A 21148-nucleotide genomic window follows, 5' to 3' on the forward strand; every position below is an offset into this window, starting at 1 on the left:
CGAAATAATACATACATGTGATACAGGAGCATGTGAACATATATTTTATTTATTTATTATAAAAACAACAAATATTTTCAGAATTAAAACAGGTGCTTTTTAAAGAACTTTTCTTCACAGGGACTAGGAGTTCAAATCATCAGGGCCTGACCCAGTCATCGCCTCATAGACAGCTCCCCACAAAAAACAGCTCACATTTAATCAGTAAAAGCATATGGAGGCAGGCTGATACAGCAGTCCTCCACTAGAGGACAGCATGCCCCGCCCTTCCCCCTGCCTCCGTGTTCTCCATTTTACAGTAAGCCTCGGAATCTCACCCTTTTTTTTCTTCCTTTCCCCTTTTCTCCCTCCTCCTAACCCCTCTCTCTACCCTGAATCCTCCTCCTTCCTGATTGGTTTCAGACCAGCCCACTGAGCTCTTCTTGCCGACTCAACATTCCACAGCTGGAGACTGCACACACACACACACACGCACACACGCACACACCCACACACACACTCCCCTTTCTTTATTCCCCACACTCTCTTTCCTTTCCTTCGGTCTGTCTTGGTCCAGTTTACAGGGCAAAAAAAACCCACTTTTTTTTTCATTCCGGCTCTCAGTAAAACACCAAATGCTTCCATCTGAAACGGCCCAGGGCATTCCTTAGAGCTGGGGTACAGAAATCCGGTCAGGAATCAGAGCAGTGGGAGGAGGAATGTTGGAAGAGGTAGACCAAAACTGATTCTATCCTCACTATTCTAATTCAATTTGAAAACACACTGTTGCTTGGTGATTTTCTGGCCTTAGATCTGGTATTTCTAGATCTTCTAGATTAGATCTACTACAATAATCTCACATGTATCTCTCTCAAAACAAAGTCAGATTGAGGATTAAGGTGGTTGAGTTTTGGTCCTGTTCTTTGGTTTCTCAGAGCTGTTTCCTGTATTTTTAGGAAGGTTGTCATCATGCACATGTCAATGAGTACTAAGTAGTCATAACAATGGCAAAAAATTCACACACTAGACAAACATTCATACCCTAACACAACTTCAAATCCATCCAAGCCGAATGAGATTCAACAAATACAAAAAGTACCGTGGTAATAATGCATTGACAGACATGTCAGTGTGGTTAACAACACTGTACAGCTTAAAAAAAAACTATTCTCAAGATGGCAGCAGGAAGTACTGAAATCGATCACAAACATCAACACAGAAATATGAGCATCTAAATCGGACCTCTAAAGATCTCCTCATGTGACGTGCTAAGAGGATCGAGACGCAAAGTTTCATGTTGCTCACAACCTCTCTCCCTCTACCTTGTGTGCACACATCCTCCTCTAACAAGCCCCTGGTGTCTGGAACAGTGTCTGGGGTTGTCACTGTGTGTTCGGTGACTTTTTCCGCACTGCCCTGCCTTCTGAACAGCTGGGCCTGACGGGCAGGAGAGAGAGAGGGGGAGGGGAGAGGAGGCCGAGGGGGAGGGGAGAGGAGGCCGAGGGGGAGGGGAGAGAGGGGGAGGGGAGAGAGGGCAGCAAAGGACAGACAAAACTACAGGAACACATGCATCATCATTAACACAAGTTAACTACAGCTGCACTGATTTTGACAAAAAACAAAAAAAAAAGACCTTCGGTAAATCCTACCATGGCATAAAAAGATCCTGTGGGTGAGTCTGTTATGGTTGTGAAGATAAAGAGCAGAGTGTCTTTACTTTGCTTTGTGCTTTGTGAGTCTTTGTTTTGGATAATTGCATATGGGGATTTGGAATGACATACACATGAAAATACACAAATAGACTTAAGTACAACAACTCACATCAAAGAGGTGAAGTCCTGATCCAAAAATACTTTCGTCGCACATCTCACAGATAAGCTAGGATCTGATTGGTCTACAAGGTTTCAGAGCGGCAGTGTATGTCCTGGTAGCAGGGGCCAGAGGGGGTTCTGGGTCTCTCGTATCTAATCTGATTAACGTGCTGCGTTCCACACAGCCTTTCAGGATTGTACAACGGTAAAAAAAAAAAAGGGGGAATAAAAGGTCTATCCAAAAATCTGTTTCTGAGTCAGAATCAGTCTGTCCCTGCCAGCTCCAGGTCTGGTTCTGGAAGCCGGTTCTCTGGTTCTACTCAGGTTGCTCATTCAGTTCCATGTCAGACACCAGGATGTTCTTCTCAGCCTGCTCGCCGGGGTTGGAGTTGGTGCGGCTGTAGCGCGCGCCCTCGTAGGAGCCCTGGGCCCCCATGCTGCGCCGGCGGTACAGGTAGATGATCCCCACGATTAGCACCAGCAGGACCAGCCCCGTAACCATGATCAGAACCAGGGTGGGCAGGTGATCGCCCTCCGCTGAGACACGGGGAACCAGGGAAGGAGAGAGAGAGAGACAGAGAGAGAGAGAGAGCGAGAGAGAGACAGAGAGAGAGAGAGAGAGAGGAGAGAGGGGGGGGGGGGTGAGGCAGGCTCAGGTCACATCTAAGTTCCTAGTATAGTACGCTGCACGTAAGAGGGAAGTAGTCAGATGGCTGAGCGGTTACCCTACTTGCCTCGGGGGGGGGGGGGGGGAATGTCTCTGTACTTACTGTAAGTCACTCTGGATGAGAGCTTCTGCTAAATGACTAAATGTAAACGTAAGAGGCCATGAGCAGTGTGCCGCATACCAGTGCGTGAGGACCGTGGAAGGAGGGGTTGATACTTACAAGTGACGGCAGAAGTCTCAGCACCTGCGAGAAAAGCAAAGTAAAAATGTGTTCACTCAAAGTTTGTATTTCCTGTCTTCCCCCCCCCTCCCCTAGCAGAGCTGCATGGGAGGTCTAAAGCTGGTGCTGCTGGTGGGAAGGGGGCCTTACTGCGTGGCCGCTTGCAGATGACTCCGTGGGTACGGTTCTTGCAGGAGCCGGGCTTCCACAGGCCCGTGTTGCTCTGGATCCAGAAGCAGGTGTTGGCCGACAGCATGCTCAGGTTGGTGTCCTGCACCTCCCAGTTTGTGAACTCCACCTCAGTGGTCTCTAACCACATCAGACTGGCCACTGCTGAACGCATCAGGTACACACACACACACACACACACACACAGACTTCTCATCGAGTGCTGCGTACAAAATTCCATCCAAGCTGCTGATTTAAAGAGCAGGGGGGGTGGATCAGAGGAAAAGATGTCAGAGCGCAGATCCCTGGGTGGCCTTACCGTTGGGGTTAAAGGTCAAGCCCAGCCATGCTCCGTGGGCCTGGTCCTGGTAGCTCTGGATGTGCTCCCACACAAAGCCGTTCTCTGTCTCATCCAGCACAGACAAGAGCTGGGCCCCCACTGGGAGACACACAGGGCGGGAGAGAGGACGGACGGACGGTGAGAGGGGTGGGGAGCCAATGACACAGAGAGGAGAGAGAGAGAGACAGTGAGAGAGAGAGAGAGAGACAGTGAGAGAGAGAGAGAGAGAGAGAGAGAGAGAGAGAGACAGTGAGAGAGAGAGTGAGAGAGAATACCATGTTAGGACAAAGATAAGGGAAAACATCAACAAATTGAGAAAGGGAATGTAGAGGAATGAAGGGGAGTCAAATCTCAAGAATAATTTAAGAGACATATTGATATGTTGATATGGTAAATTATGTCTATTATGAGAGCATTCCCAACCTGTTGAGATTTACTATACACAATATCTAAGGTTTGGTGTGCAAGCCAAGTGTTGTCTTATAAAAGTAAAAAGAGTCCTACAAAGGATGTATCTGTTTAGAACCTGGGACTATATAAGTACCGTACAAACATTCTGATTTTGCTTGACTGGCCCACCGAGAAGCCAACTCTAAAAGGGCCCCATTTCTGCTCCTGTGCATGGCCTGTGTGACCGGCTGGGGAGAGGAACCCTAACCCTTCTGGTCCTGGGCATGGCCTGTGTGGCCGGCTGGGGAGAGGAACCCTAACCCTTCTGGTCCTGGGCATGGCCTGTGTGGCCGGCTGGGGAGAGGAACCCTAACCCTTCTGGTCCTGGGCATGGCCTGTGTGGCCGGCTGGGGAGAGGAACCCTAACCCTTCTGGTCCTGTGCATGGCCTGTGTGGCCGGCTGGGGAGGGGAACCCTAACCCTTCTGGTCCTGGGCATGGCCTGTGTGGCCGGCTGGGGAGGGGAACCCTAACCCTTCTGGTCCTGTGCATGGCCTGTGTGGCCGGCTGTGGAGAGGAACCCTAACCCTTCTGGTCCTGGGCATGGCCTGTGTGGCCGGCTGGGGAGAGGAACCCTAACCCTTCTGGTCCTGGGCATGGCCTGTGTGGCCGGCTGGGGAGAGGAACCCTAACCCTTCTGGTCCTGGGCATGGCCTGTGTGGCCGGCTGGGGAGAGGAACCCTAACCCTTCTGGTCCTGTGCATGGCCTGTGTGGCCGGCTGGGGAGGGGAACCCTAACCCTTCTGGTCCTGGGCATGGCCTGTGTGGCCGGCTGGGGAGGGGAACCCTAACCCTTCTGGTCCTGTGCATGGCCTGTGTGGCCGGCTGTGGAGAGGAACCCTAACCCTTCTGCTCCTGTGCATGGCCTGTGTGGCCGGCTGGGAACCCTCCCCCCTCCCTAGGGAGAGGGAGCACTCACCCTTCTGGCAGGAGGAGCGGGCTTCCTGCGGCAGCCTCAGAGTCTGCAGGTTGAAGGAGTAGCAGTGGTTCCTGAAGGGCACCCAGGCCCAGTTCCCCAGAGAGGTGGGGCACTGCCCCGGATACATCCACTGGTGAACGGGCCCCTCGTCTGAGAAAGGGAGCAGGAGAGGTTATGATGAAGTATCTTAAGATGATGACATCCGGTGTGCTGTCAAAAAAAAATCACCTCAGCTAGCCGCTCACCATGATTGATCTGACAGATGGCAGCTTTCAGTTTGGCGTCACAGGGAGTCATGGTCCACTGCCCTGTGGTGGTCATGTGACCACATCCAGCCAGTTTTTTGGGCTCCCCTTCTCTCCAGTCAGTGTATGTCAGTTCTGTTTCGCCCAGCCAGGTAAATGTCCGTCCCTGAGGACAGAACAGAATAGCTGTTATCCAATTCCGTCCCAGAAACCTCTCCCTCTCCTTCTCCCTCTCTCCCTCTCTCCCTCTCTCCCTCTCCACAATCCTATTCTTCATGACCCATCAGCGCAAACAAGCTCTGGGAGAACTCTGGTGCTCACCCCAGAGTTGTAGAGAGCGATCCAGGCAGGCAGGTGGAGGCTGTTGACCAGCAGGGTGAGGTAGGCCTGCTGGTAGGGGTCTGTCACTGTCGCCAGGGTCCCGTTCAGAGACTCACACACATGCAGAGCGCCCGTCCAGTCCAGGCTCTTCTCCACCACGCGGTAGGTGACCCCCCCCAACTCCACCGGGCCTGACAGGGAGGGGGGCAGCAGGGCAGGAGCAGGGGCCATACCTGGGTCTAGGGGGTCAATTCAGCACAGAGAAAACAAATGAGTTTAATGTGAATATTACAGGGGGAGTTGCGTCGCCCGTAAGTAATGCTTCCCCCCCATTCTTGCCAACACTGGGGTTCGAACTCGGGTCCTCTGTCTCACAAACGCAACAACCGCCTCTATAAACACCGCTTTAACCAACTATGCCACCCAAAAGCTAGCTCTAGTTTGGCCCATTTGGCACGGTTACGTACAACCCTGTTGAAAATGCAAAAGAAATATCCCACTGTTACATTGCTGTAGCACGTCACAGGCCGGTACCTTGTTTCTTCTGGCAGATGAAGCCATGCTTCTCCATCTCACAGGGTCGTGATGCCCACATGCCAGTGTTCTTCTCTGGGTTCCCATGAAGCATCACCACACAGTTGCCCTGTCAGGTGAGAGCGACGTCATCAACCGTGGTCCAACACTGAACACAAAGACCTATGATGTCAGGCATTATCTAAGGATTGGTCCCAGATAAATGAGGTACCGGGGTCTTGATGTGGAGGGGTCCGCTGTTGTCCATGGGCTCCCCGGGGGCCCAGTTGGTGTAGCTGAGCAGCCCAGGCAGGGCCCACTGGAAGTGCCCTTTAGAGTCGGACGTCAGACCCACCCAGAGGTCAAAACTGACGTTGGTCAGCAGGGTAGTGACAAAGGCTGTGGGGGAAATCAATAATGCGTCAAAAATCGATGTGTGTGTGTGCGTGTGTGTTTACGTCAGTGTATGACCAGAGAATGGGAGCCGGAACGCGTGTTATGTCAGAGTACCTTGCTCCAAGTGATTGGACACCACGGCCAAGACTCCTGCCTGGGACTCGCACATGAGCTTGGCAGCTGACCAGCTGGCCCTCCTGTCGTCCTCGCGGCCGAACACCTTGAGACACTACGGAGGACAGACGGGGAGGGTCAGCGTGAGATCAGGGTGAACGTGATCCTAGCATCATGGCACAGCAGCGGTCACCGTTTCTCACACGCACAGATGGGATAACGCCAGTGTTATTGTGAAGGACTGACAGCCCAGCCAGCCGAAGTGGAGGCACTGGCAGAGCGCGGCAGAGGGCACAGGGAGTCACCACGTCTATTTAGAGCCCTACCTTGTGCTGGAAGGATGCCCAGCCTTCAGCACAGCCCATGGGGGGCAGGGGGGAGGAGGGCGTGGGGGGGATGGTGCCCGTGACGTTCACCCTCTTACAGATGTAGGGCAGGTCTGTGTGGCATTTTTGATCCGCCCACTCGCCTAGGTTTAGGGAAACGGTAGAAAGATGAAGCGATTGATGGTTTATGGCTTGCGGCCAAGGACTCTCTGAAGGTCTCTCACCTTTGCTGACCGATGTGTGGACACACTTGCGGTCTCGGCTGGGTGGGCGTGGCCTGCTGAGCCCCCAGGACACGTAGTTGAGAACCGAGTGGTCCGACCAGCGGAAACGCCCGTCGTTGTCGTACGTGTGAAGCCCCACCCACCAGTGATCCCCCTCCATCTTAGGAAGCTGCAGGTGCGGGACAGAACCAAACAAACCAGCAAATAAACCACCAGATCATATCACACACACACACTACAGGCCAGCTGAAGGGAGTTTATTCTGGTGTGTGTTGTGACGATACCCTGAGAGAGAGAGAGAGACACAGACAGAGAGAGAGAGAGAGACACAGACAGAGAGAGAGAGAGACACAGACAGAGAGAGAGAGAGAGAGAGAGAGAGAGAGAGAGATAGAGAGAGAGAGACACAGACAGAGAGAGAGAGAGAGAGAGAGAGAGAGAGAGAGAGACACAGACAGAGAGAGAGATAGAGACAGACAGACAGAGAAAAACAGAGAGAGAGGGACAGACAGAGAGAGAGAGAGATAGAGACAGACAGACAGAGAAAAACAGAGAGAGAGAGACAGACAGAGAAAAACAGAGAGAGAGACAGAGAGAGAGAGACAGAGAGAGAGAGAGAGAGAGAGAGAGAGACAGAGAGAGAGAGAGAGAGAGAGAGAGAGGGGTGTTCCCAGAGTCCTCCAAGGCTTGTAGAGGGTGTACCTTGCGCAGGGTGTTGCCCAGGAAGACCTCCTCGTCAGCAGAGTGGACGGAGGCCAGCGAAGCGTCGGACCAGGAGCAGATCCTCTGGGCCTGGTCCCACGTAGACCGGTGGTCAAAGAACTTATACTCTGCCTCCTGGAACGGCACCCACTCGTTAGCACCGGAGTCTGGTGGAGGAGAGGATGAGAGAGAGAGAGAGGGCTTGAGAGGGAGGAGAAGGTTGTCCAGTATTACAATAAACTCAGAGAGTCCGGTTCAAAGACTGACCTTGAGAGACTTCTGGTTCCACCTCCACACTTCCTGTAAACGCGAAGAGCACAGAGATCTGTATTTGCGGATCAATCATCACGTTCAAAACGTAAGACGCGGCTCAACGCAGTCTTGTGTGAATTAGGAATATTCTTGTTCCAACGCCTTGTGCAGCCAATGCCTTAGCTGTTGCTGTCCAAAGCCTCACAGCTACAAAGCTAGCTTTGTGTATGTGTGTGTGTGTGTGCTACCTCGGGGGATCTTGCAGATCCAGTCCAGCTCAGAGTCACAGTGCATGGCTAGCCAGGTCATGGTGCCCAGGTCTGCTGCTGCACACTGGCGTGTGTTGTAGTTGTAACGGCCAAAATTCTGGTAGGCATACTGACACGCAGGGACACGGAGAGGAAGACAGAGCCTGGTATGATTACAGCTTTCACACAATCGTGTAGAATAATACAGCATGCGTAAAAATGTTGTTTGCGAACGCTGTTTCTGGGGTGTGACCCTAATGGCGTGACTCACAGCCAGGCCGTCGCTCCACTTCCAACTGCCGTTGTCAATGGGGTTCCTGCGGTTCAGCCCGATCCAAAACCAGTGCTGCTCATGGTCCTCCGACTCCCTGTGGACCATCATCATCACCATCATCACCATCATCATCATTATCCCTGTACCACCACAAATGATACAATTCTATCCCAGGATTCCTTGGAACAGCTGTCACCTCTTCAAGCACTCCACCCCCTAAAATGAGATTTAAATGAGACTCATTAGAACGACTTGGACTTGACTGCTCCCCTCGATGCACACCTACCCGAAGGTCTCGTGGAGAACCTGTAGAACAAACTGCTCCTCCTCTGGACCACTGATACTGAGCAGGTTGGCTCCGTGGATTTGGCAAAACAAGTGGGCCTGCAGCCAGCTCAGCTTTGGGTCCAGGTGAGAGGAGTGGAACACCTGGACGCAAATGACATGCGACACCAGAAGCAAACGCATCAGAGTATCGCTGATGAGTCGGAAATATGAATGTGAAACGAAACCAAGTGAATACAAAACGAAACGGCCCCATTGTCCAGTCAAGGTGAGAGTCGGGCTGGGGTACCTTGTAGCAGTGGTGCAGTTTGCTGTCGCTCTTCCACCCCCCGGGGCAGGCGCCCGTGAGGCTGGGGGTGGGGCGCGGGGCAGGGGCAGGGGGCTCAGGACTTATGGAGGTGCCCTGGTCCAGCCTGCAGATGAACTTGGCACGGGAAGACTCACACTCCTTCACCTCCCACAGCCCTGTGGCATAGCCTGTCGCCATGGTCACACAACCTCCCTTGCCTTTCCCTGAGAGAGACACAGACAGACAGACAGAAAGACAGACAGACAGACAGACAGAAAGACAGACACACAGACAGACAGACAGACAGACAGACAGACAGACACACAGACAGACAGACAGACACACAGACACACAGACAGACAGACAGACACACAGACACACAGACAGACAGACAAACAGAAAGAAGGACAGACAGACAGACAGACACACAAACAGACACACAGACAGACAGACACACAGAATGAAGACCAGGTAGTACACTGCTGCCGATGAGATGACAGCTTGTCTGGCTGAAACACAGAGAGATAGAGAGTGAGGCCTAGCAGCCTACCTGGCTGGTCTCTGTTCCAGTTGGTGTAGGACACCTCATCCCCGCTCAGCCAGTGGAAGTATCCAGGGCTGTTCTGGTCACTGAGGGCAATCCAGAAGGAATCTCCAGAACGGCCAAACACAAGACTGCTGACAAAGGCCTGCTCAAACCTGTAAACTCGCGCACAGACAGGGAACAGGGGTTATCTTAGATTAACCACAGATGAGGGTGGCTGGGACTTGTTTAAGTATCTTAAACCCCTTGATATATCGCACCTACGGCCCAATGTACGGCCCAATGTTCTACACAAAACAAGTGAGATACTTTTTGTTAAAGATGGCCACTATATCATACATATGTCATGGTTGTATTTATACACTGGTGTACCTATTGGTGATGGTGACAAGACCAGCCCCACTGCCCACACAGGCCTTCTTGGCCTCTTCAAAGGTAACCTGGTCCTCCCCGACCCAGTAGCAGGCTGGACTATGCCACTTCCAGCCCTGTGGAGGAAGGGACAGAGGAGAGGAAGGGTGGGGAGGGATGGAGAAAAAGGTCAAGGACATTGGGTAGCGAGAGAAGGCTTGAAATCCATTCTTCTCGCCTCCTCTTTGCTCTTCTCGTAGATTCCCTAGGAATCGTTTCGGGAGACCAGGAAACACTCTTAACTAGGCCAGGGAGGAACAAGCCCAGACAAAGAGGAGCACTTATCCTCGGCTCTCGTCCTCCCTCTCTGTCTCTCCCACCTCACACTTTTGCAGACGTGTACAGACTGAGAACTCAGCCAACACACAAAAGGTCACAAGAGGTAAGACGTGTGTGTGAGCATGTGCGTGTGTGTGAAAGAGAGAGCGAGAGCGAGAGAGCGAGAGAGCGAGAGAGAGAGTGAGAGAGCGAGAGAGAGAGAGTGAGAGAGTGAGAGAGCGAGAGAGCGAGAGACAGAGAGAGAGAGCGAGAGAGTGAGAGAGTGAGAGGGAGCTAGAGCACACGAGAGACAGTTTGGTTTATATGACTCAGCCAACCTCAAGCTATTGCACAACTTGGCCATGAAAGAAAACCCCCAAAACCTTCCAGCTGCTGAAGTTGCGTTTGTTATCCCCCTCTTCCTCTCTTCCTCTCCCTCCCTTATCTCTCTCTCCGCCTCACAGTGATCCTCTTGTCTGGAGGTGGAACTGGTTAGAACAAATCTCTCATCTTTCCGAGAACACTAGTCCTTATTGATGTCCAACGGATGGATAAGTAAATGTCTGCTCCTAACGGCTGTTACGATTCACATGTTGCATGGCGTGCTCACGACCAGAGTGGTCTAGTCAAAGGAAACCACACACCACACGTCCCCAAAGACCCTGTCATGCTAACTGACCCCTGTCACATGACCACCCAGTCTGCCACACTCTCCAGGGAAATATAAAGTTACAGTCCACTCAAACTCTTACTGGACGGCCTACACATACAGAGCCTATTGTTCAGGCAGGAAAGTTCAACTCGAATCCTCCACCACGTCCTGTTTTTCACAGCTGATCATTATAAAACGACAGGCCAACGTCTTACAGGCCAAGAACAAAAAAAGCATGCCATTATCCCATAATAAGTTCGATGTAGAGTGACATCAAGTATCAAGATCCCAAACAGAGATCACCGAGTTCACTTAAGAATTCACGTAAGAATTACTGACTGTGAAATGGCAGCGAGAGAAACGAAAGGGAAGCGATAGATACCAGATGTGGAAGCTAAGCATATGGGTCAACTGAGTGTGTGTGTTTGTGTGTGTGAGTATGCAGCTAAACATATTCGAGTGAAGACATTTGTTTAGCTTTGCGTGACATCTCAACTTGTAAGTGTTTGAAACTGTACGAAGTGTGCCCTTTTTTTAGGTTAGAAAGTGTTTGTGTTGATGGCGGGGCGGCTGTTTGTGAGCGCCTGGAGAAGAGAGGGAGGTTGTCTGGGAGGTTTGTCTGACTGACCTCCACAGTCCCGAGGGGGTGATTAAGAGGACAGACAGGGGTTGGAGGGGGGGAGGCCGGAGGGAGGAGGGGGGGCCCGAGCGCACAGAGAGCCGAGGGTGTACACTCGAAAAACATTTACTGTACTACGAGAACGTCAGCCTCTAGACTAACATGACAATGCATGAACACATTCGCGGAGAGAAAGGGGGAAGGGGGGGAAGGAAAGTATGATGACAGAGGGGCGGACGGAGTGAAAAAGGGAGGAGTACGATGCAGAAGTCGTACCGGTTTGCAGCCGTGATCCTGTGCCTGTGCATCAGTCTTCTGGGCCGTCTTCTTACAGATGGAGGGCAGGGTCCGATTACAGGGAATGTCATTCCAGCGGCCTTCCTGCACACAGTATACAGACACACACAAAGAGACAGGGGGGGGGGGAGAGAGAGGGAGAGAGAGAGAGAGAGAGAGAGAGAGAGAGAGAGAGAGAGAGAGAGAGAGAGAGAGAGAGAGAGAGAGAAGAGAGAGAGAGAGAGAGAAAGAGAGAGAGAGATAGAGAGAGGGACAGAGAGAGAGAGAAAGAGAGAGAGAGGGACAGAGAGAGAGGGACAGAGAGAGAGGGACAGAGAGAGAGAGAGAGAGAGAGAGAGAGAGAGAGAGAGAGAGAGAAAGAGGGACAGAGAGAGAGAGAGACAGAGAGAGAGAGAGAGAGAGAGAGAGAGAGAGAGAGAGAGAGAGAGAGAGAGAGAGAGAAAGAGGGACAGAGAGAGAGAGAGACAGAGAGAGAGAGAGACAGAGAGAGAGAGAGAAAGAGGGACAGGGAGGGAGAGAGAGAGAGAGAGAGAGACAGAGAGAGAGAGAAAGAGGGACAGAGAGAGAGAGAGACAGAGAGAGAGAGGGACAGAGAGAGAGAGAGACAGAGAGAGAGAGAAAGAGGGACAGGGAGGGAGAGAGAGAGAGAGAGAGAGACAGAGAGAGAGAGAGAGAGAGAGGGACAGGGAGAGAGAGAGAGAGAGAGAGAGAGAGAGAGAGAGAGAGAGAGAGAGAGAGAGACAGAGAGAGAGAGAGAGAAAGAGGGACAGGGAGAGAGAGAGAAAGAGGGACAGGGAGAGAGAGAGAGAGAGAGAGAGAGAGAGAGAGAGAGAGAGAGAGAGAGACAAGGGGAGCGGGAGAGGGAGAGAGAGAGAACGAGTTTAAACATAGCTGCTGAGTTTAAACAAATGGTCTTACTGGTAGGCTCAGCACATCACTGGGAGATGGTCGCGGAGCCAAGACAAAGAGGTCAGAGGTCACTTACAGATCCCCAGATGATGACACAGTCCTCTGGGGTGTTTCGGAAGTTGTTGGGCTCGAACGGGTGCCAGTAGGTAAAGATGACTGGCGTGTGGTCGGACCACTGGAAATCCATCTGCATCGCCATGTCATGTAGCCCAATCCACAACTCCTCGACATCTAAGACACAGAGAGGGACGTGCAGGTGATTAGAGTGCTTTATGAGGTCCAACCTCATTCCGATCTCATCTCAGTAAGCCCAGACAGATGTGATGGCTGGTGACTTAAGGGCCCTTCAACAATAGTGTATTTGAAAAATATAACTCATTCACCTAATTCTACCATCATAGGTACAGTATGTGTGGAGAACAATACGCTTTTGTTACAGTTCACCTTAAACCACTAGGGTTAAACCTTGTGGCTAGACCAAGAGATGCTTCCTACCCAGTGGTTAGCATACAACGACATTCAGTGTCTGGCACTCTTTCTAGAGACAAAGAGACAAGTGATGCAACTATGACACACGCAGAAACTCAAACATGATGACACTCACTGAAACCAAAACACGAAACGATTCCACTATAAAAGACTCCCTCATATCCCTTCCAATAATTGCACTCCTTTTCGGAAAAGCTATTCTCGGCTCCGTCAGTTTTCCGGTTCCCCTCACCTCTCTTCAGGTTGTTTATGATGAACTCAAGCTCAGGCAGGGTGTGGATGCTAACCAGGCTGGCCTCCATCTTCTGACAGGTCTTCTGCGCTCCGTCCCAGTCCATCTTCTCATTGGTCAGCTTATAGCAGCCGGCCTGGAAGGCCTGCCAGCCCACATCACACTCATACCTCTCATCATCCGCCCACGAGTCTGTCCAAACATAACACAACTACATCAAACAGGAACGCACATCCTGACAAAATCCACTTCAACAAAGGCTGACTTTCGAAATATCAAAGTATCCAGGGCAGGTGATTAGACAGATTAGATTTGATGATCAGACATGGTAGACGGCAGAGAGGCTGACCGGTGGTGAAGGGGTCCAGGGTGGCGTTGGGTCTCTTCTTGCAGACGTAGGGCAGGGCTATGGAGCAGTCTCTGTTCTGCCACCGGCCCAAAGACTCTGTCCTTATCACAGCACAGTTCTCCTCCTCGGCATGGGATGGCTGGTCTGGGGAGAGAGAGACAGAGAGAGAGAGAGAGAGAGAGAGAGAGAGAGAGAGAGAGAGAGAGAGAGAGAGCGAGAGAGACAACGACGGTGAGAGATCAGACAGAAGAGTCAAACAGTGATGGGTAGTATCATGGGTAGTCAGGATGATAGTCGCATCCCCTCACCAGCCTCCCAGTTGAGGTATTTGAGCGGCGAGTCGTCAGCCCACTGCCAGCCCCCCTGGATGTCCAGGTCGTTGAGGCCGATCCACAACGCAGCGCTGTAGCCCGTCAGAAGACCTACAGGAGCAAAGGACATCCAGCTGAGAAAATGAGCTCACATGATTGTCTGTGCGTAGGATTTTCGCTGACCAATCATCATCATCATATATCATCATACATAATCATACATATAAACATAAAGTACACAAGATATCTTCAGTGTTGTTTTCAGTCCAGTGTGTATGTGTGTGTGTGTGTGTGCGTGTGTGTGTACCGTTGATGTAGGTCTGCTCGTGCAGCTTGGTGATGCTGAGCAGGTCTGCCCCCTGCTGGTGGCAGCTGATGCGGGCCTCAGACCAGGACAGTGTGGCCTGGAAGTTGAACTGGTAGCAGCTGTCTGTCAGCGGGTCAGTGTCCCAGAACGTCTCACAGTCTTTGCCTGCCAGTTAGAGAGAAGGAGAACCACAAGAAAAAAAATGAATGATCAAAGTACAGTAGTGGGGGGTCAGATAGCTGAGCGGTTAGGGAATCGGCTATTAATCGGAAGGTTGCCGGTTCGATTCCCCACCAAGACAAATGACGTTGTGTCCTTGGGCAAGGTATTTCGCCCTATTTGCCTCGGAGGGAAAGTCCCTGTACTTACTGTAAGTCGCCCTGGATAAGAGCGTCTGCTAAATGACTTCATGTAAATATAAAGTACGATGAGATTTAGAGACACCATCGGAGGGATCGGGCAAGAGAAGTTGAAAGGGAGCATGAACCACAAGGGCAGGAAAAGAGAGAAAGAGATTATTTGTCCGAGAGGAGACCTCGACAGCAGTGTAGCGTGGTGATTGTGTTAAGGAGCTGAAGGGTGAACCTGCAGGTCTTACTTCTGACAGGACAGAAGCCCCAGCGCTCGTCTTTGCCGTAGTTGTAGGTGGTGGCACACCACAGGTGGCCGTCCTCTCGTCCTATACTCGTGCAGCTGTGGAACCACTGGCCGTCGTACAGGAAGGGCAGGTAGCAGGGCCGACCGTGAGAGTTCCCCTGGATGGTATATATCTCTGCAGAGAAAAAGCAATGGGAGAACTACACATCCCAGCATGCAACAGCACCGAGGTCCCTCCTCCTCTCTGTCCCCAAAAATAAATGTTACGTAAAGCGGACAAATCTGTTTACTCAAAAAAGCTTGCAATTAAATTGCGACCAATAAAGGATGGAAAAGGAAATTACTGGAAAAAGAAAAACAAACAAGGTGTAAAATTGGAGCCGGACACTTAAAGTAAACAATAAACAAAATAAACTGGATTCTACAAATTCTCATCATGGTATGAGCACCTATTATTAAGAATCCAGCCAAGCTCAATCACATGGTAGCAAGTTAAATTCACCATAATGTTATTTAATAGATGATATTCTTTTTATTTTGGATTAAATCTAACCGGCACATTTTGACAAAAGACCCCAGGGGTTGCCACGGTAGCCTCTACATTCCATAGGACAGTGAGGTTTGAAGGGGAAAGCTCCAATCGTACAGTGAGAGAAAGAGGTAAAATGTCTACACCATAGAAAGTAGGGCATATGTGTCAAACAAGGGGAAAGGACTGGAACTTTCCCCCCTCTCAAGTCTTTTAACTACACCACTGGCTGGCTCACGTCAAGTCATTGCATGGTTGACTCATGTAACTGGCATTCTCTCTTCAGAAGTGTTTTGACTTTCCAAAAAAGTTGTGAATATTGGCAGTAAAAAGGTAAAACATGTTATGCCAGTTGCCTTGTCTCAGCAGAGGGAAAGTAACGAATTAGGGGAAGGTTAAAGAAGAAAGCGAGGAGTGGTTTTCTTGGTTTTTGTTTTGGGAATGTTTTAATTGCAGTCAGATGGACTATCTTAACTTGAGACCTTACTGTTGTTACTTCTGAGGAGGTTGTCAATATCTTTAAAATGGACATACAAGGTACATAGTAGACCGATTATTCTAGAAACAAGGCTAAAGTATGCTTCAAACTCACAGTGCTTACACTTCAGGTCTGAAAGCACTGTCCAATATAAACACTAATATATTCATGGGGAAGGACATTACAGTTCGTTTGTACAACAGAACAAACTCACAACCGGTTTTCCAGGCTGTCCTTAAGTTAGCCAAGCTGTGACTGAGGTGCCCCTGGGCCACAGCTTACTGCATGAGTCTGAACAGACCCAGCTGTCTCCTTCACAACAAACGCTGACTCCTTGACCCGCTCATCACAGCTGACAGTACATGCATTACAACTGACTACAAAACACGCAAGTCCAATGTGGACTCACGTGAACACTCCTCAACACGTGTCAATGCATTTGAGTTCACAGACGAACCAGCCTTTCCTATTTGTCTACTCACCATGGTAGGTTATCAAGCACAGGTCCTGTTCATCACTGTAGAGCCTCCATTTGAGGCCCTCTGCCTGGGGTTTGGCTGCCAAGGCCTCTGTGCTGGTGTTGGCCTGGGCCGGAGGGAAAGGGGACGGCAGGTACGAGTTCAGGGCCTCCACCACCTGGGAACACTGCCAGGTCCAGCGCACCCTGGGCGGGGCAAAGTCACAGGGGTACACCCCCAGAGGAGAGCCTTCTCCCCGAGAGCTGTTGTTGCCCGTGGTCAGGCCCAGACACAGCGAAGAGCCCAGGTTGAAGAGGCGATCACGTGTCACCCACTTCCAGCGCTGGCTGGCGTCCTCGCAGGAGGTCGACAGGAGCAGGGATTGGCCCTGGACCCCCAGGCAGCCCTGAGCTCCCTCATGGTAGAACGCAAACTCATCCACCGGCCCTGTTACAGGGAGAGCAAGGGACACAAAGGGCGCAGTCGATAACACTGTTCAGACGTCATTTTGTCTTTGCTGCTAATGTGGAGAGTGCAACAATCAAATCAATATTTGTGTTAATGGATTTAGTGCTGAGTTAAGAGTTAGCAGCCTCACGGATAACTGTGATGCTGTTTGGTGACAGCGTCCCTGTAGGGGTAGATATAGTTCCACAACACAGTTTAATTCAGCTTCTCTCAGCCCAATGACTAAATGGAGCGATAATCTCGAGAAAACCCTTTTTATTTTAGTGTAAAATCCCCATCACGGGTCTGACAGACCTTTCAACTTAACAGAAAGGGTATGGAAATTTCAGAGTAATTGCGATAACTGTCAAATGTTATCGCACGAGTAGGAGGCCATAACTGCGAGGTGCTTGTCTTTGTCGTTAACTGTCATATCTGTGATATTTGCTCCTTTTTCAGAGAAGCGACCTGAAATGGCCTCTTCTTTCAGGAAGTAAGTGGTCTGAGTGTGAAGGAGGTGTGGCTGTGTAGAGAGAGCTCTGTGGCACGACAAACTCTAGGGCTGAGCTTGATGTTCTGGTGATGGAATACTCCAAAATAATACTGTGCATTTGAATGATCAGTCCAGATGACCCGATAGTTGTATCATTGTAAAGATGAAGGGAATCTTTACATATCTGTAAACTGGCTTTGGTTTCATGCATTTCAATGTTGGGAACCAAACCCCCAAACCTTCCAAAAACCCAGTGTGTTGTCCTCCTGTTCCCATATCTCCAAGCTTTTCAGCTGGGAGAGATATGAGTTTAAGGGAGCCTGACAGTTTAAACACTTGTGCATAAGGAAAAGTGAAAGAGAGATGAAGAAAGAGAGAGAGAAAAAAATAAAGGAGAGGAAGAGATTAAAGAAAACGAGTGCAGCTGTGACTTTTGAGTTGAGGTTGTGTTATAAAAAGAGGCAGTGGCAGTGAGGAAAAAACTCAAAAACAAACAGAAGCCCCTTAACACTGTATAGGGATCCAGAGAAGAGAAACAGTAAGACACTCAGCATTCCAACTCCACAGGCTCCTGTGAGGGGGCAGGAAGTTGTGGAAGGTGGGAAAGAGGCTGAGGGTTTTTGGTATGTTTTGCAGGTCCACATTGAACTTGTGGTCCTTTAAAAACTAAAGACTCTCTCCAAGGCAGTCTGCTTCTCCAGCCTGCGCTACTCTACAGGCACCAAGACAAAGAAAAGGATCTGCCAGTTCGTTTTAAGCTTCTGTGTCCCAGACCTTCAATCAGCGTGGCCTCAGTCTTGCTCTGTCCTTGTGGCCACGTTCTGGAGGACTAATGTCAGCTTGCTTGTGACGTGGAAGAGTCAGACTTTGAAAGTAGTTACACAACACAATGGCTGAGCGGTTTGACAGAACTATGAGGATCTTAATTGGCAATGCTTTGTGCAGTGTTCTCAGATATTAAACAAATGGGTTAGTCTAGTTTATCTGAATACACTAGATTTGTGAGGTTCATCTCAGGAGAACCCTGTTTTAGGCCTGTTCGCTGTCAGCTAACCTAATAAAGATATAATATCCATCCATATGCAGAGAGAACAGAGGACAGGTCTAGACGACAAAACTCTAAGGTTATCAAGTATGTGTTTCCATGAGTCAATCATTCCACCCCTGTTAACAAAACATAATCCATAACCATAGCCATTAAAAACGGTTTTCCATGGACAGATTCTATTGGCAAATCACTGACATTTCCATTTGTTGAGTGTTCAGTGATACCAGTCTATTGTAATCTAGATTTTCTTAGCATGCAGTATCATGTTCTTGTTGTGTCAGGGAAGTCTGAGATATCTCACATGGACATGGACTTTACTCTACAATCTTCCTGGGTGATTTTGTGCAAAAATCGCCAAACATCAAGCTCTGGTATGCGGCTATCTGGCCTCCAGAGACGGTGTTATTGATGTAGACTGAGTAGGGGCTCTTTACCATAAACACCATATGTGTTGAAACAACTAGAATCTACTTTGGGATCTTTTGGTGTCAGTGATACTGCTTTCCATCCTAACTGATTTCATTTCCATATGCCTTCACTTGAGCCACTAGGAAAAGGGTTACATAATGCTGGCCAAGATAATATTTGGCTAAACACTCACTGTAGCTTGGTATTGGCGTTAGAAAGTTATTAAATGCTGCCTGGTGTAATTTGCTGTAGTCATAACAACAAATCAGACATAACAAAGGCCAATCTCATTCGTTCTCAGTTAGATTTCAAAAGTCTGACCAAGGAGAAGGGATGTTTAGCACCGACCTGGATCAAGCTCATCTCACATTCACCACACATCAGCTACGCGCTAACAGAAAGGTGAAAGGGGACAGTGGTGCCCCTCACGCATCTGTGACAGACCGGCCGCTGGGATCACATCATGTGTTCAGTTCAATCAATCCATAAAATCCCTGCTAAAGTTACTGATGCGAACTGGCCACCCAGATCAAATTGACTCTCAAAAGTGTTTACACAATTACGTGTGATGCATTTTTTAAACCCAACCAACTTTAAAACGACCAACTTCAAACTGAATTTCCAATTCCTTGAGAGGATTGTGAGTTACAGCATGTTTGATCTAGACTGTCAACAGAAATTGAATTAAGTGATTTACTTTAAAGATCTGCATCACCGGAAGGTGGCTGGACCGTATCTCTGTAGCCTGAACCCCACCTCCAACACCACCTCCACCTCCACCACCACCTCCATCCCTGGTTTGGGCCTTTCACCTTATTCATGCCCCGGGCCATATCTCATAGGTGACAGCCAAGAATAACAAGCACGAGGAGCCAAGAAAATCAGATGTTTCCAGAAACACCTTCATGCCCTCCTACGCAGGCTGATGACTGGAAAGAGTCTGGGGGACAAAGCTTGGAGCTCGATGGGGTTTAAAAAAAAATGAAGGTGCCTAACTCTGAACCTTACTGTTGTGAGATACTGGGATATCAGTGGACATGGAGTGGCGTGTAAAAAGTAGACGTCCTCAGATCACCCAATGACAACAAACCCTCTGCAGATTTTTTCAGAGGAGACATGGAGAGTGGTCGTTGAGAACAACAGTAGCCCATGTAGTCCCTCATAGTCTGGGGTGTGGTGGGGCAAGTGGATTGTCCTTGAACCCTTCTTTATTTTGACAGATGTTTGAGATAAAGAAGGAGGTCTTTATGGGTCATTGTTATAAAACAGAAGATCGCATCGTGGTGGATAAACAAAAAACAGCAAGTACACAGGAAATTCCTGTTCCTTGAGTTTGTTTCTTTTTTGCTTTACGGTAATCCAGCCTCTCATGGAGATAAGAGGTAGAGGGTAGAGGTGAGGGGTAGAGGTGAGAAGTGTAGTGGGTGGCACTGATGATCTTTGAAAGGAGGGCAATGTTTTGGTTTTCGGAAGCTGTTTAGGATGCAGAGTTTAATGACTTTGTTCAATGTTGTATGCTGCTTGCGTGTCAAATCAATTCTGATGGATTTTCATAGTTTATATATACTGTTTTTACTATGATTCTCAACGTTACTACCAGAAACCTCTGGTGTGGTAGGGTGCAGACAATTTCCACTTAAAACAGTAATGTCAATGTTGGCTGTTCTTGTTTCTAAACAATGCCTATATGCTTGACCATTGACTACAGGGAAACATTTCAGTTGTTTCTAACTCTGCAATTGTTATACAACAGTGAGGTCATAAAGTTAGTTAGTCTATACGGTAGCAGACAGAAACAAAATAGCCTCGGATCGGGACTTGACTGTATATTTAATTGCATAACAGGATGTTAAGGTCATTCATGCCCGCGGGGTGTCAAATTTGTGCAGTGTCAATCCGTGACAACGTGGATTAGAAAATAATTATAACGATAGACATTACCAAAAGCCAAAAAGGCGTCAGAAAAGTGTTTACCAGCCAATTGGTGTGTATTTAAGAGAAAACACATAAAATAAGCATAGACCCTTCCCCCTCCCCTTTCATCTCCACATCTGGTTCCACTCTAAATTCGGACTATCGTGGCATTCCACAGCATCAAAATTCGGTTACAAAGTCACCGTGTAAAAGGCGCCGCTTAGTTCACAGAAGTGACTAATATTAAAAGTAGATAAAAAATCAGAACTACCGACTCTACCGTTCGATTTTTCTGTCAACTTGATTAAAAAGCAATGTTCGTACCTGAAACGCTCCTCTTTAGTTCCAGACTAAAGACGAATAAATATAAAGTGCATTTGTAAAAGTGTTGGCAATTTCTCCAAGCTCTTCTTGAATCCTTGTTTCGGTCGTTGTTGTGCATGCTCACAACTGCTAGGCTACAAAACTTCTAGCTTGTTGACTGAATGCTGTTTTCGGGACGGATGGATGCGTTGGCGAATGTGCAGAGAAGAGTAGTGCGGAAAAGACTGCGTGTCTTTTATACTCCAAAAATGAATGGAGTGAAGCGTAGACCTAGACACTGCGTCATCACAAGCACCTCACATACAGTTGTGGAGGCCCATTGCAGTACTTGG

The 21148-nt window shown here is 49.3% G+C and overlaps 1 protein-coding gene across 2 annotated transcripts; it reads right to left on the reverse strand.

The window, feature by feature from the left end:
• Positions 1–28: 28 nt before the first annotated feature.
• mrc2 (mannose receptor, C-type 2) lies at positions 29–21007 on the reverse strand. Of its 2 annotated transcripts, none has more exons than XM_084677119.1 (29): positions 20817–21007; positions 16207–16629; positions 14719–14892; positions 14121–14285; positions 13811–13924; positions 13503–13646; positions 13154–13345; positions 12509–12663; positions 11503–11607; positions 9659–9774; positions 9293–9441; positions 8743–8966; positions 8455–8597; positions 8166–8262; positions 7895–8024; positions 7662–7694; positions 7395–7561; positions 6693–6861; positions 6469–6611; positions 6143–6257; positions 5865–6031; positions 5654–5762; positions 5120–5358; positions 4799–4964; positions 4554–4703; positions 3165–3284; positions 2828–3007; positions 2678–2701; positions 29–2327 (listed from the first exon to the last, which is right to left on the reverse strand). In XM_084677119.1, exons 1-29 carry the CDS (start codon positions 20932–20934, stop codon positions 2107–2109), a joined length of 4452 nt encoding a protein of 1483 aa, XP_084533245.1. In that variant the 5' UTR covers positions 20935–21007; the 3' UTR covers positions 29–2106. The 2 variants fall into 2 exon arrangements, with proteins under 2 accessions (XP_084533245.1, XP_084533244.1); XM_084677118.1 differs by having other exon boundaries at positions 2828–3010.
• Between the last annotated feature and the right edge of the window lie 141 nt (positions 21008–21148).

The sequence above is a fragment of the Hypomesus nipponensis genome, chromosome 17, assembly GCF_054491055.1.
Source record: "Hypomesus nipponensis isolate SF chromosome 17, ASM5449105v1, whole genome shotgun sequence".
NCBI lineage: Eukaryota > Metazoa > Chordata > Actinopteri > Osmeriformes > Osmeridae > Hypomesus > Hypomesus nipponensis.

Coding starts and splice junctions, on each gene's coding strand:
- mrc2 (XM_084677118.1), bottom strand. CDS start 20,934: ATGCACAACAACGACCGAAACAAGGATTCAAGAAGAGCTTGGAGAAAT. Junction 14,893..16,206: donor GTGCTTGATAACCTACCATG/GTGAGTAGACAA, acceptor TTTTCTCTGCAG/AGATATATACCATCCAGGGG. Junction 2,328..2,677: donor TGAGACTTCTGCCGTCACTT/GTAAGTATCAAC, acceptor CCCGTGTCTCAG/CGGAGGGCGATCACCTGCCC.